Source organism: Stylophora pistillata, chromosome 9 (assembly GCF_964205215.1).
Source record: "Stylophora pistillata chromosome 9, jaStyPist1.2, whole genome shotgun sequence".
Taxonomy (NCBI): domain Eukaryota; kingdom Metazoa; phylum Cnidaria; class Anthozoa; order Scleractinia; family Pocilloporidae; genus Stylophora; species Stylophora pistillata.
In genome coordinates this window covers 26,117,506-26,133,588 of record NC_142527.1, presented here as the reverse complement: position 1 = coordinate 26,133,588, position 16,083 = coordinate 26,117,506, and the positions used below count along the sequence as shown (strand labels likewise).

At 37.7% G+C, this 16,083-nt stretch overlaps 1 protein-coding gene across 4 annotated transcripts; it reads left to right on the top strand.

The window, feature by feature from the left end:
- The first annotated feature begins 3,880 nt into the window (after positions 1-3,880).
- LOC111327899 (methyltransferase-like protein 27) lies at positions 3,881-14,275 on the top strand. Of its 4 annotated transcripts, none has more exons than XM_022932215.2 (5): positions 3,881-3,905; positions 10,579-10,667; positions 11,946-12,075; positions 12,575-12,950; positions 13,832-14,275. In XM_022932215.2, exons 3-5 carry the CDS (start codon positions 11,947-11,949, stop codon positions 14,011-14,013), a joined length of 687 nt encoding a protein of 228 aa, XP_022787950.2. In that variant the 5' UTR covers positions 3,881-3,905; positions 10,579-10,667; position 11,946; the 3' UTR covers positions 14,014-14,275. The 4 variants fall into 4 exon arrangements, with proteins under 4 accessions (XP_022787950.2, XP_088589649.1, XP_022787949.2 ...); XM_088733523.1 differs by lacking the exon at positions 3,881-3,905 and adding an exon at positions 8,867-8,991 and having other exon boundaries at positions 10,579-10,749; XM_022932214.2 differs by lacking the exon at positions 3,881-3,905 and adding an exon at positions 8,868-8,991.
- The last annotated feature ends 1,808 nt before the right edge of the window (positions 14,276-16,083 follow it).

The window sequence follows — 16,083 nt, the reverse complement described above, 5'->3', positions numbered from 1 at the left end:
ATTGCTTAAATAGTGCTATCTACTGTGAGGATCGTGCATCATATGAATATTAACTTATATTGCGCTAATATCAATATTCATTTTCATCAGCGCAGAAACTAAAATGTTACAAAAATCTAACTGAAAAAAAAGCAACAAATAGAAAAAGAAAAAATGTTGTAATGAAATAATATATATGCTAAACATGTGTCAATAAAATATCTAAAAATGTATCATGAATAATGTAGTTTAAGTACAAAAAAATATATAATCTAATCTAATGTACTTCGATATTTAACAACTAAAAGCTTCTTTAAATAAATACGTCTTTAAATATTTTTTTGAAAAGATTCAACGATTTTGAATTTCTAATATAATATGGAACAATATTCCAAAGTTTTGGTGCGGCTGTTTGAAAAGATCGGTAACCGAGTGTGGAGACATCTTCCCTTTTGGTAATTCCAGTAATAGATCATCATTACAAGATCGTAATCTGTACCTTCCAGGGGTCTTTAACTTAATTACTTCTAGTATATAATTAGGGGCAAGCCCATGAACAGCCTTATTCGTGATCAGAAGGATCTTAGATAAAATACGTTGACGAATGGGTAGCCAGTGAAGTTTAAAAAGTAATGGAGTAATGTGACAATATTTACTAACCATGAATATCAACCTTGCCGCAGCACTTTGCACTCTTTGTAACTTATTGATTTGATAATCTGGCAGCTCAAAATATAAACTATTGCAGTAGTCGATACGACTATAAATTAATAATGAATTAAAAAATTTCAAATCGATTCTTGTGTTAAATATTTCCTTATTCTACCTTAATTATATAGGTGAAAAGCTGTACTACAGGTTTTATTTATATGAGTGTTCATTGTTAGTGATGGGTCTAGTCACACCCCTAAGTTCTTAACTACTTTACTTGGTGTAATCTGGTCGTTTCCAACACTGAGGTGCGTAGTTTTTACTTTGGCTAGTTATTGTTTTGTGCCAATAAGTATCAGCTCAGTTTTATCAGAATTCAATTTAAGTTTGACATCTTTCATCCAATTGTGGATATCATTTATACATTTTTCAATGTTCGCCATGGCTTATACCTCGCCAGTTTCTTTCTTTGGACTAAAAGACATGTACAATTGAGTGTCGTCAGCGTAGCACATTACAGTCGGTAGGTGTGGGTTGATGATCTCAAGTAGCTCTCCAGCGTAAATTGTAAATAACAGTGGGCCAAGATAACTCCACTGTGTCAAACCAAATTCCAAACTAAATGATCGCGATTCGACACCATTGACAGTAACACGTTGGGATCTATTTTGTAGGTACGATTTGAACCATTGTAGAGCGGCATCTGAGATTCCGCATCTGGTGTTAAGACAATCAATTAACACTTTATGATCTATTGTGTCAAATGCGGCACTCAAGTGTAGTAGTATTAACAGGGTCACATGTTGTTTGTTTGTATTCACATGAAGATCGTTTTTCACTTTCAATAGAAGTGTTTCTGTGCTGTAATTCTTTCGGTAAGCAAATTGCTGATCCGGATAGATGTTGTGGACGCAAAGATGGTTTTGTACTTGGTTGAAAACAGCTTTTTCAACCAGCTTTGACAAAAACGACAAGTTACCGACTGGTCTAAAAATTTTGAAATATGTTGATGTCGGCGCCAGGCTTCTTCAATAACGGAGTAACTAGAGCCTCCTTCCATACTCTAGGTACTCACGTACGTATTTTCATTTTGAACGAGCCCTATGAGCTCCTTGACGCTACGTGGGTAAATAAAGTATTGATTGATTGATTGATTGATTGATTAAAACCCCAGTCCTAAGGGACTTGTTAATTAACAGTGTGATTACGGGTAGAAGCTCATCACATTTCGCAATTAGCTTTGATGGCATTGGGTCCAATGGACAAGATTTCCTGGATGAGTGTTGTATGAGGGCTTTGACATCCTCCTTTGTGAGATCTTTAAACTCCCTCATAATAACATCAGGTGGAAGAAGAGGAGAAGCAGGTCTAGATTGAACGGAAACCTCTTCAGCATCAAGACGACTTCGGATTTCGGATATCTTTTTTTAACAAAGAAAGATCCCAAGTTATTAACAAAACATGGAGCATCAATAGAAGTTGGCAATCTATTAGAAATTGGCTTTTTCAGCAATGAACGTGCAACACGAAATAATTTACCCTGGTTGTGATTATTTTCAGCAATGAAATCCGTGTAGAAATCAGCTCGTGCTTTATCCATTAATGCAGTTATTAAGTTCCTTTTCTTTTTAAAGTTAGCTAGGTCTACTGCAGACTTAGTCCTTCTCCATTTTTCCTCTGCTCTTCGTCTTTCATGCTTTGAAACCCTGATTTCTTCAGTAAACCATGGAACGTGTAGTCTCCCTCGCAGCCGTTTTTAGTCTCGTCACGCAACGCTCGTCCCTACAGAAGCGTTGCGTGACGAGACTAAAAACGTCTGCGAGGGAGACTATGGAACGCGTGGTCTTTCTATTATCGTTCTCGTTACAAGCGGTGCGTGTTTGTCAAGATCCAATCCCTTTTAATGTAGTATCGTAGCAGATCACAAGATCATCAAGATTATCGGGTGGATTTTTGCATAAATCAGAATCAGCTGTAGCCGATCGGAACACATTCATATCAATAGACTTAAACGTCCTATATGAAGTTTACTTACTTTTCTTGATTAAGGTTCGAATCTGACGCCCACGGTCGTGGATTGAATTTTTTTTCCAGATATCCATTTTATGTTATGTAAAAGATCGAAATGGAGGACAAAACGATAATAAATTATAAATTATAATATTGTGAGTCCCTTTTTGGAATCAAACCTTGTACCCTTTGATTCCGCACTCAGGCTCCAACGCTATACCAAAGAGCCTTAGAAGCTATCAGAGCTAGGCCACCTAATTGGGTTCATATCTTTTACATAAGGCTTCTAAATAAGAGCTAGCTTAAATGCAAACACGCAAAATGCAGTCTCCCTCGCTTTCTTATTCACTCTCTACAAAAAATTGTTTGGATATCAGTGTCCTCGATGACTGCTGGCCTAGCATTCTGCACATGTGAAATGCATTCCTCTCACTGTTGGGATTAGTAAAGAAATCGAAATTATGGTATAAGTAAATAAAAAAGAAAAAATAATTTTAAGTTCGGTAATGGTATGGAAAGATGATTACTTTTCCTGTTTACAGTGTGGGGTTATCCTAATTTGCTTGAGTGTTATGTTAATTTGCTTAAAAACCCCGCGGGAATTTCCGGTAACCCAGAACTGTTATGAGCTTAAAAGCATTTTTGTTTTTAACCGTATGTGTGGTAAGTTGCTGGTCAGTTTTTAGTTTAATCGTTGTGTATTAAAGGTCGTATCTCAGTTAAAAGTTTAGAGTCGCTTTTATGAGTGAAGACAACACGTGGGACAAAGAAAAAAGTTCTGTCGGTCCTCTAGAGAAATCGAACCACAGACTTTGGAATTATCGATTAAAAAACAAAGATTGTTTTCTTTTTTTATTTCCCACGGGTATAAACTTCTTTTCTTCTTCCCTTTGATAACATCAATACCAAAAGAGAAAGCAGAAGAGATAATTTTGTTCTTTAATATCTTGATGGGTATGAAGAACCTGTAAGAATAAGTCTCCTTGACTCCATAGTAAGCTTTGGCACGAAAAGAACAGCAACAGAGAGCCTCAATCAATTGAGTGAACGAGACAAAAGCAAGATCCTAAAGGTATGCATTTTGAGCAAAGTGTTCCAGCTTGAACAAAGGGTTTTTTTTAAATAAATTTTACACATGAATGAAATCATGGGTAAATTGGTGTTCTATAGGTGCTTCTAGAATAAATGAGTCATTATCATCCGAGTGTAACAGACCGCAGACTAACTCCACAAAGCTTCAGAACTACTCAAGACTTCTCTGAAACGTAAGTTATGTGTCCCCTGTTTCTGCCGATCAACCGAGTCTTCACATGAGTAAAAGGTTCTGACACACTCTATCTCATTTTCCTATATTTGAATTGATCTTAGTTCTTCCAATCCATTTTCTCTCCTCTGCCGAAGGTTCTTTTGGCATTCATTTTCTCACAAAGGTATTTAATTTTCTTTGTAAAATAATCATCTGGGCTATTTCTTTCTTTTCCCTTGGCTATCTCTCTAACTTTTCCGACTTTTGTTTCGGCATGCTTAGGCAAAATTGCCGTTCTTTTGGTATCGTTGCTTGGAAATTTTTCTACTCCAATAAGTGAGGGTGTGAATGGGGTAAACCGACTAGCGACAAAGGGCGAAAAATACTACCGACTACCGACAAAGATCGAAAATTTTAACCGACTACCGACAAAGTGACTGAATTTTAACCGACAACCAACAAGTGGACTCCCCCCCCCCCATTCAGACCCTCTTGTGGGCGAATAAGAAGAAATGCTGTGTTACGTAAAGCACATTCAACTTTGTATTAAATCACTGCAGTTATTCATGGTTTGTTGCCAGTTAGGAGCAAATCCGTGCAAAAATCAAACATTGCATGGCAAAGTTAAAAAACTAAAATTCGCTGTTATTTTGCATACAAGTAGCCTTTAGAAAATATTCAATTGCTGTGTAGTTTTTTCCTTGAAAAAACTATTTGTTTCCGAAAAAACCAAAACGTTTCGTTTTCAGTCCCGGGATGGATTTGGCAACACCGAACAGGTTTAAAATAGGTCACGATTCATTCGACTCGCGTATCAAAACAACTGCGCTAGAAAAAGCTACCATAGTTCCAGGTTGTTGTAGAACTTTTCGTAGTCTAAACACCGTGATTTCATAAAGATTAGATTAATTCCGTCAAAAGCTTTTGGCTCTCCCGTACTGCGTGACACGGTAGGCGAAAAACAACGATAATTTTGAGCATGTGCCTCTGATCTTTCAAAATATGAAAAGTTTAGTTTTCGGAAATTAATTTGGGTATTTGAACAATTTTTGGAAATCGTGAAGAAGGACAAAATCACGCCATCCTGTTGTATACATGTGACCATCACTGAAGACATTGATATAATAAAAATGTACGCCACTGTGATGCATATAGCTGAGTAAATATAATAACCTTAACTCTAATATTATATCCTTAGCTGTTCGTAAGAGTCTAAAGTTTTTCTGTTTTGCCGTTTTCTCCATTCTTTGGTCTTCGTAAGTTTGTCGTGGCTCGATCAAAACGGCGGCTCCTGAAAGCGTCCTAACTTTGCAATTTGTGTTCCTTGTGCGCTTGATACAACTTGTTGGTGTTCTTTGTGACAAAATTCATTAAAACACTGATCGAGCCGACTATTTAAAGCCTATGTTCAGAGTTTTCTATCGTCGTGTTCATCATTTGTCCGTTCTTTGACAGGCGGTATGCAAATTTGGTAATATCAGCTAAGTTGAAATTGTAAATTGGCTACCGTAAAGAGTTAAGGTGGCTGGTACCAGTTTTCATCTTTTTAATGGTTTGTAACTTTGAAAGTATACAACAAAAAGACTGATCAAGACCAGTTGAAGACTTTTACAGGGTTGAATTATATAATCATTGGTTACCCAAAAATAGGTGTCATTTCGTCAATAGGAGTTGCCATGGCAACACTTTTAAAGGATTATCCAAACGCATTTTTTAGGTTATAGCTCAAATAATTTGAAAACTAACCCGTGACTTTTCTTAGCAATTGCTTTCGGCACTTGAAAAGGAAGATGCACAAAGATTTTAAAAACATTCTACGGAGCGGAATTGCAGAAAATCTAAGAAAAGGCAATTTTCACGCATCGCAAGTGTCCTTCCGTAGAATTTTCTAGTGTTTTTTTTTTTTTTTTCTGACGATTCCTTCCAACTTTATTATCATATTGGAACAACAAAAAGAAGGGGTCACCGGACTTGATTTCATGCTATAGTTTTCGTGAGTTTAGCAATTCCCACGCGCGTTCTCGCGCATTTAAAAATTTGTATTCTACAAGATCGACATTTGCTGATGATCTGTTTTAGCTACTACTGACTATCGCGTGTGTTCGCGCGAGCACCCACGATCTCATGTTCACAGACGTTTACTGCTTAGAAAATCATTCAATAGCCGTCAAAGACAGCCTCTCGGGTTCATCTTATATCAAAGGACCTACTCACAACTTCTGGCTATATTATTTTATCTTCCTTGAAGTTTCACAGTCTTCTTCTACTTCAGGCAGATTATCCGATCCTTCACATGAGTTCTCCTTTTTTCGCCGTCGCAAGATTTGATATCGGTTGGATATTTCGTTTAGATGTGAAGCAACCTTTATGTCTCTGAGAATCGTCTTCTTTATCTTCTTTTCTGTCTCCTGCATACGCAGTGGCCGTTCAACACATCAAATACAGGCTGTTAGGTAAAATTCTTACAAAAGTAGAAAAAAAGCCTTGCGCCGCCATCTTTGTTTTGAATTTTCGTCTTTTAATCTCGCGCTGCTTTTGCACGTTTCTCTCTCGCGTGACGCAAGAGTGACCTGTTCCCCGCGCGAGAAAACTAGTGCTAGCCACCTTAAAAAGCTGACGTTTCGAGCATTAGCCCTTCGTCAGAGCGGAGGGCTCTAACGAAGGGCTAAAGCCTGAAACGTCAGCTTTTTAACTCTTTACGGTGGCCAATTTACAATTTCAACTTAGTTGATATTACCAAATTACCTTGTTACCCCCACCAAAGGGGGAAAAGGAAGTATGCTGTCTCTCTCGATAATTTGTTACTTTGATGTAGCAGATTTCTCTTTAGATCGCTAATAAACTATTTTACCAATAATTTATCTTTCTCTTTACTTACTTTCGAAGAATTGAACACCTCAATTTTATGTAATAAAATTAACCTCATTAGTGCATTTTCATTTCTCACGTGAACTAAACAAAGATTCTAAACTTAAGAAGAAAGACAATACTTTGCGTGTTCCTACCCTTGGAGAAATGATGAAAGTTTTTTGCTCTTTCGGGAGTATATATAGTCGACAGTCCATATTCGCAAATTTATCATATTATACTGTCGCGCTACGCAAATTACGTAGGGTAGTTCTGTCAATTAAAACCATCGAGACATCTTTCCTGTTTTGAACTGATTTGATTGAAAACTTCGGAACAATGATCGTCAAAAACAAGAAAAGAGACATATGGCAAAAAGACCCAATCTTGGCCACTGGGAAAGCTTATCCACCCTATCTGTACCAATTACTTTCACGAACGCTTGCTCTGCCAGATATACAAATTTTGTGTTGCTTTGCAAGCGAGACGTAATTTGTAGATAGTCTCAAAACAGTATGGGAACACATGCTTGAACTAGTTGACTTTATTGTCAACTCTTTTCCGGTTTTCTTCAGAATTTTCAAGTAAAATTGTTGCTGGCGAGCCCTACCGAGGCAGCAGCCTATTTTTTACAATAGCGAGAAAAAGCAAAAATTTGTCGGAGCGCCATTCCCTGCTGCAATCTACAAATAAGCCTCTACACAGCTCAGAAACAGGTTTACTTAAAGTAAAGAATGACATCCTGATGTCAATGAATCAGCAACATGTCACCCTGCTTGTTTTACTGGATTTAAGTACATCTTTTGACACGATACACCATGATATGCTGATTCAGCGTCTCGAGTCTGATTGTGCGGAGTGACTGGCGATGTGTTTTGTTGGTTCAGGTCGTATTTATCAGACAGGTTCCAGCGAGTGTCTGTCAATGGTGGACTTTCCAAGAAGTTCCTCCTGTGTCAAGGCGTCCCTCAAAGATCTTGCTTGGGCGAGTATAAATAGTTTGTATATACGCACAAATAGTTTGTGCGTATATACACCATATATACGCACGAACTATTTGATATCGTGGAGCGTCACCTGCCTCAAGTCCACTGCTATGCTGATGATACGCAGCTGTACGTTTCCTTCAGCTCAAACCAATCTGCGGAAGCGGACGCTGCTATAAAGTCTATGACTGACTGCATCAGTGATGTCAGGAGCTGGATGATATCCGACAATCTAACCTTAAATGACAACAAAACAGAGTTTCTTATACTAGGCACAAAGCAACAACAAGCCAAAGTTAATATTGACAATATCAAGGTGGGCTCTGCTAATGTGAGTCCTGTTCCGGTAGTTAGGAACCTTGGATCATGGTTCGATTCACAGCTCACTGTCTAGCCGTATCAGTAAGCTTTGTTCCGTTGCATTTTACCACCTGTATAATATTCGACGCATACGTAAGTATTTATCTCAAGAAGTTACGGAGACGTTAGTCCATGCTTTCATAACGTCCCGCATCGACTATTGCAATAGCCTATTGTATGGACTTCCAAACAGCCGTCTTGCGAAAATTCAGAGAGTTCTGAATGCTTCTGCTAGGCTGGTAGGTAATGTGCCTAGGTTTTGTCACATTACACCAGTAATGCTCGATTTGCACTGGTTGCCTTTCAGGGCACGCATCAACTTCGCGGAACTTCTCCTCACGTTTAATGCGTTACGTGGCTTTGCGCCTCAATATCTACGATCCTTAATTAGTATAAAGACATCTTGCTATAATCTCAGAGGTTCTAATACTCTACTCCTAGCAATGCCATCAGTGAAATGTAAGGCCACGCTAAGTGATCGGGCATTCGCCGTTGCAGCGTCGTCATTGTGGAACTCTCTGCCTAGTGAGCTTCGCTCAATCATATGTGTTACTAGTTTTAAAACTCATCTTAAGACTTATCTTTTTAGTCTTGCAAATGCTTAATAGATATTTTATTAGCATATTATTAGCATTTTCTCTTTTCATATAATATATACTTTTGTTTTGTTAAATTCTTTTATTATTTATTAGGAATGCGCATCTGATGATAGTCATGTAAAGATGCGCACTAGAAATGAATAAATTATTATTAATACGTAAGATCGGAGACATGCGCAGTCGATTGCTTTTTTTATATCCGGCTGCTGGTGATGACATCGCGCAAAATGCATGTGGAAATATCGATCGATTTCGAGCAACAACTGTGTACAGCTTTCCCGCTCTGCTAAAAATCAAGGACACGATAAACGAGGTGAGTTTCTAATATAGATGTCTTTAATTGCTTGTGGAAGTATTCATCAAGGTCATGAAGGGTTTAGTGATGACTCTCGAGGAAGACAAGAGACATTTATGTGTTTGGCTGCTCTATTATGTGAGCAATTTTTGCCGATTCGCGAATGGAGGTGCCAAGATATTGATCGAGTCCTACCTCATGGAGATCATTTTTTTTTTAGTGTATTCAGCAGCGTCGGAGTAAGCTGCCGACTGCAGCTTGCTGGTCTCGGGAGAAAAGAGAGGAAGGTGTGAAGCCAACCTTGCTTTATGTCGAAAGCGACTTCGGCACCACAGGCAAATTATTCACAGCATTCCGTTTATTTCAAATCGTATCATGAATGTTTCCTTCAAGCTCTGACGCCATTACCCACTTTCACATTGAAACCTCTAGTATTCAGTACTGAACAGTATAAAAAGTACAAATGTGAAAAGTGTGCTAAGAAGAATTCGTCGAAAACTAAGCCGGTTTTGATCGTGGCTGCAGCGGCGGGCTTCTCTGTTCATGATAAACCTCTCGAATGATATTAAACAAATGATAAAACGAAGCAATTGTTACCAGGATTTCTAAAACAAAAACGATTTTTTTTTTGTTAATGGTTACGCATACACAACATGGCGTGATTTTATGTATTTCGTTGACGATTTTTAACAAATTCTTAAAATACAATGAATATATATGAAGTTCATATATTTTGAACTGCGGTATTGAATACGTATGATGCACGATCCTTCGCAGTAGATAGCGCTATTTATGCAGTAGCGAAAATCAGACCTGAAAAAAAAAAAAAATCAGGCCTGTACGGGATTCGAACCACTGACCTCTACGATACAAGTGCAGCGCTCTACCAATTGAGCTAACAAGCCAACTGGGAGCAGGCTGTTAAGTTGATTCGTAATAAACGCGTGATGATAAATTAGATACAATGAATATATATGAAGTTCATATATTTTGAACTGTGGTATTAAATACGTATGATGCATAAATATGCGAATGCATAAGTGCATAAATAGCGAAATTCTTAAAAAAAAAACATGCATTTCCCCAAAGTAAACTTTACATATATTGAAAAATCTTTAACTTGGGTATTTTCACTCTTAATCTTATGGAATGCTAAACAAAGGCACATGCTCAAATTATCGTTATTTTTCGCCTACCGTTTTTAAATTTTATAGTACACAACAGTACACTGCAGTACAACACATTACTTACAATGCTGCTTACTTGCACTACTGACAATACACTATGGCTAATTACATACATTACTTACGATATTTACGATACTGGTTACTTACACCACTAGCAATTACAATACTTTTCTTACGTTATTCACATCTCTTTTTTTTTTTCCTTCATTGTTATTATTATTATTTTGCAATTACACATGTTATGAACAAAAAACAAAACAAAAGAACACACGAAGAGGTTTGTTAACAATATTTGTATTTAACTACCTTAGATTAAATTCTCAGTTTTCCATTGCATTTGTATCTTATTTATAAATTGTAACTTATTAAGATTTTTCTCATTCATTTTACAACTATGTATGTATCTTTTTGTTAATAGGATAAGCAACTCCAGTCGGCGTCGGAGGTTATCGCTAATAGCAAGAGGGGGTAATCCTGAAGTTAAATTTGGTCAACGGATAAACTTATGTGGGTGTTATTCAAAGTTTTGAACTACGATAGGATTTCTTGATAGAATTGAATACTTATAGGGCACTCCAAGAACCTCAAGGTGTGTTCTATTGAATCAGGATTTTTACATTGAAACGCCTACCGTTTTACGAAGCACGGTAGAGCCATGACTTCTTTACTTCTCTTGAATATAATTAATACTCAGATAAATCCACTGTTTATGAAATCAAGGGGTTTAGACCATGGCAAGTTATACAACAAATTAGAACTATGACAGCTTTTTCTAGCGCAGTAGTTTTGACAAGCGAGTCAAGTGAATCATGACTAATTTCAACCCTGTTTGTACGTGTTTGGGATCGCCAAATTGTACCTAAGTTAAAAAAGGCTTCCATCCTTTCAGGCTCAGGAATTAACAGATATTTCAAGGAAAAAACTGCGTGGCATTCATATGTTTCCTAAAGGCTATCTATACACAAAGACGAGTGAATTTGATTTTTTCAGCTTTACCGAATATTTTCGATATTTTGTTTGATTCTTGCACGAATCTGCTCTTAAGAGGTTAGGCTATGGTTTTCTTCAAATTGTTATTCAAAGAATGCCTTAATTAGTAAGGAAATGGATGGCAATGAATTGCTTTTGTTAACCTCATCTTAGCGTTGTTACCTCAACTATTTTCCCTAAAAGCCTGTAAACAGAAAAACTTATATAACGGAAGATAAACGGCGGTTTGTAATACATAGATTCCCACGTTGTGCCTCGCTACTTTGGAAACAGATTTCTGCCACCCTATTGTTCAGGCGATTATTCCGAGTCAAACTTTCCTTAGGTTGTTCTTTCGTTCAAGCAGTTGCAGTTTATCACTCCAGCGAAATAAGAATTCAGGCTCATCCTCGGTGTAAAAACCTGTGAAGTTCACAAGTGACGTAAAACAAAGACAACAAAACGTTATAAACAATAGCGTACAGCAAAACAATACCTCATGGAACAAAGAAAACCTCGTCAGGGTTTTACACCGAGGATGACCCAGAATTCATCGTCACAGTCAAATCGTATTTATAGCCACATGCATTACAAAATGGCTACCATAAAAACCTGTACGACTTCCCAGCATCTCTCGTTCAAACTTACCCGTTGTGTTAGTTTTGACTACTACCAATTACAAGGCGCGAAAATCGATATCTATTATAACACAGATGTTAGTACTAGACACATCGCTTTTAAGTTTATAGCAATTATTACAAGCCTTTATCAAGCTGTGCATATGATGTTCTGCATATTTTGTTCCTCTATCAACAGAATGAATGAAGAGAAGTTGAAAGCAAGCCTAACTAAGTATTTTGGGGAAACGACAGGAAAAGTAACCAAAAGAACAACCGAAGATGAAATCAAACGTATCTATGCTACAAGGTCAAGGACATATGACCAGGTGCTCTACGAATTTAAAATAGTAAAATAATAATAAAAAGGGTCTAGGGGATCGAAGTTGTTCATTGGTCGACCCAGCAGACTCCTGATTTATCATTCAGAGTTGCTTTTCTCGAATGTCCAGGTAATTCAAGAGACAATTTTTAAAAATCGAGTTTCCAGATGGGATTTGAACCCACGACCCTCCGTGATCTAGTCTGGAAACTCGATTTTTAAAAATTGTTTATTTCATCTTTACATGCTCAATTCAAGAGACTCCTGCAATATTCTTAGATCCTAATTTAGGGGATAATGGTGCATTCCTTTCTCAAATATATTTATTGTTTTAGTTCAAAATTTTGAAGGCAAATTCTCGATTTTTATTGAAAATAGATCAACTTTTCGGGTCAGTAAAAGTTACTTGAGCTCTCGAAGAAAGGGGCCCAAAGTGACATTAGACTTGCGTCGCATTTGTAAAACGTCTTACCCTAATAGCCCGCATGAACTTTCTCATCGTGCAGGAACATTCGGCGGCGCGCACTGCCTATTTCAAGCCACTAGCCGAATGTTTGCACAACGCCCTCAAAGATGTTTTCCAGGACAAACCAAATGATCAGATCAAAATCATTGACGCTGGAGCTGGCACAGGACTCATAGGAGTTGAGCTTAAGAAACTCGGTTACACCGACCTATGTGCTCTGGATATCTCAAATGAGATGTTAGACGAAGCCAAGAAGAAAGAGATCTATACTGAATTCATCTGCACGTCTTTGAACGGGCAGCCGGTACCTCAGATTAAATCAGAGCAATTCGATGGTTTGATTTGTGGTGGGGCGCTCATTACAGGACGTATCGAGTCATCTGCTTTCGTGGAGATGATTAGAATGGTTCGAACTGGTAGGTCTTTAGTAATAGTTTACCGAGGCACAGATATATTTGACTTGCGCATGTCCACGGGGAGTCTGTTCTGAGGCTTCTTATCCATTTTATAATTGCATACTTGGTTGCCAAGCCTTTGAACTGGAGAGAGGCTAAAAGTGACCTTGTTATTATACAGACATTGCTTCTTTTCAAATGTAAATTATTTTTATTTTTCAGCCTCAATCCAAATCAAAGGCTTGGCAACCAAACGCACAACTTTAAAATGGGACTTGAGGCGCTAAAGAATCATTTGGTCGCGGTTCTAAAACATCTGTGGTTGCAGAAATTTGTTCACAATGGTTTGATTCTTTTCTGCAATGTAAAAAAAAAACAAAAAGAAACGACAACAACAACAAAACGGGCACTACCCTTTAAATATCATACTTTTATAAACCTTTGAGCAAATAATATGTTTTAACAAAAATAGAGATAACGGAAATTTAGAAAAGGAAAAACGTGTAAAAATCCTCTCACAAGTTTTTTTTTTTTGGTTGTTTGTTTTGTTTTTTGAAAACTCAAACCATGAGATAGATCATGAAAGCTGCCCGTGTAGATTGGTAATGAAGACTCATGCAATCCCCTTTATGGTGAATTACTTTAACATCTAGCATCTAACCCGAAAATATTTTTCTGGGGCAAAATCTTCTCTTTGCTAATTCGCTTGATAAATTTCTTGTTACATCAAGTACACACCATCTTACTGCTCTCTTCAACTTCTTGTTGGATGATGTTATAGCTTAATCAACTCTGTGAGTTAATGATCTAATGAAAACATGGACAAATAAGAAAAATGGATGGAAATTTCCCATGATAAAACCTTACAAGATGACTACATTCTGATGTTAACTTTTTTGCAGATGGCGTCCTCTGTTTCAATATTATGAAAGAGGAATTAGTGGAACACTATCAAGACATGATGACGGAACTGGAGAAAGCTGGGAAATGGATATGCTTGTCCAAAGAGACTTTACCTTTCTATGCCGCCGAGGACTTGCCCAACGAATGCTGGGGGTTCGTTTACAAAGTGTTGAAAAATTAACAAACATATACCAGGACAGTTAAGTCCAGCTCATCCAGGATCATACTGGAAATTATATCTTCTAACTGACTTATATTAAAATATCAGTCTTAATTTCTTAATTTCTGTTAATCCAAAGCAAGTATTTAAAATAAATCAAACTGCCTGACTAATATTGTATTGATGTTGTAATTTACGTTTTTCGCACGTGCCAGTACAGGGCGAGCCCTTGGCCATTTGGAATTTTATTTTACGGAATAAAAGAATGGGTTTTAGCTTAAAAGCCAGTCTACTTGCGTTTCGTTTCCTGGTATCTTTAATTTTTTCAATTTAGAAACTACTGATTCCTTCTTCTTGAATGCAAACTCAGCAATCAATACAGCTTTTAGGGCGGAAAAAATGAGTAACGACACTCTCGAGAAACATGCTCCTTGAATTTAGGGTTAGGGGGAGAAGAACCTGCTTTTCCTCTGAACAGGGGTCATAGAATTGGCTGAAATATTCAGCAAAAACTCAAAACCGGTTTTCGGGGCACAAACCTGACACAATTCTTGGTTTTCACGTGATGTCTACCATAAGAATCCAAAATATTAAAGGTCATTACGGTTAACCTCCGAAAGACGAAAGATCTCCCAAATATGAACCTATTGGAAAGGTCTCAGCGTCGTGGGTTCTCCAGTTTGAGAATAGAGTCATTTCTAGCTTCGTTTTTTCGTCGCATAACATTGAAATAGGGGCTCGGAAAGCTGATACGTTTCCAAAATATGACTTTATCGTGTGCAAATTTCAATTGTTCCCTTAGCATTAGGAAGATTTGACACCGAGTGGGGTTGGTGTTGTAAAGAAAGAAAAATCTAATGGAATAAATTGAAAAGAGCTCCCGTTCAAACTGCTGTAATTCTTGCATGGAAGACATGATTAAGGCACTTGTCAATGATAATACCATAACTTAACAACCTGTACATAAAGACTTGACGTTAAGAGACTTCGAATTCAGTAACAAAAAACAGCAGCGCAAAGAATCCCTCATTAAATAGCAATTCAACTGTGTGCGCGCGTTCAAGAAAATATCGTTGTTTGACGGCAAAGAAATGTACAAAGTTTTAAAAAGCACGTGCGGAGTTATTGTTCAGCATATTACGTCTTTTGTTTTGCCGTCTCCTCGTTACCGTCGCCGTCATGGTTTGCTTAAGGTCCCCAATGATCGCCAGCTACCGCAATGTGATCACACTTCACAACTCGAAAGTTTTGCGGGCAAACACGCTCGCAACACAAACAACGTATCAGATCATCTCTTGGGGCTTTGCAAAACAACAACGTGACATCACCAAGAATTGTGTCTTTTGCGGACGGAAACGGCGACGGCAAATCATTTAAATTTCCATTTGGAACTCAACTCTACTTATATACGTTATGCTAAAGTTGAGTTGTGGCGCTGAAAGAGACGGTTAACGCATGCAGCCATTTTTTCGAAATTCTAATTAGAAGTAGAAATTCATTTTTTAATCGACGTCTTCCTTGGTGTTGCCGTCCTGACTGCTTAGATTGCTATTAGAGACTTTAAGCAGTCAGGACTGCAACACCAAGGAAGACATCGATTAAAAAATGAGTTTCTACTTTTAGTTAGAATCATCGAAAATGGTTGCTTGTGTTTGCCGTCTCATAGGGCGGCAGACCTCAAACTCGACATAACACATAAAAGTAGCGTTGAGTTCCAAATGTAAATTAAAATAATTTGCCGCCGCGCTTTCGCTTCGCAGACGACGCAAATTTTGGGGATTTCACGTTGTTGTTTTGCAAAGGACGGCTAAGAAATGTACAAAGTTTTAAAACGCACGTACTGGGCTATTGTTTTGCCAATTAGGTCTATTGTTTTTCGACGTTCTCGTTGCCGTCGCCGTCGAGGTTTGCTAAATTCCCTAATTGTTTCAAGGCGGCAGGCAGCACCCTCGCGGCAATTCAGAGCCGGTCCATTCTTTTGTTATGCAAGTGACAGGGGAGAGAGAATCTTGCACCATAAGTAAGAAAGTCAAAAAGTTTAATTTTGCGATCACTTTGACCTTTCACTTTTCCTTGCAAATTGGTACAAGT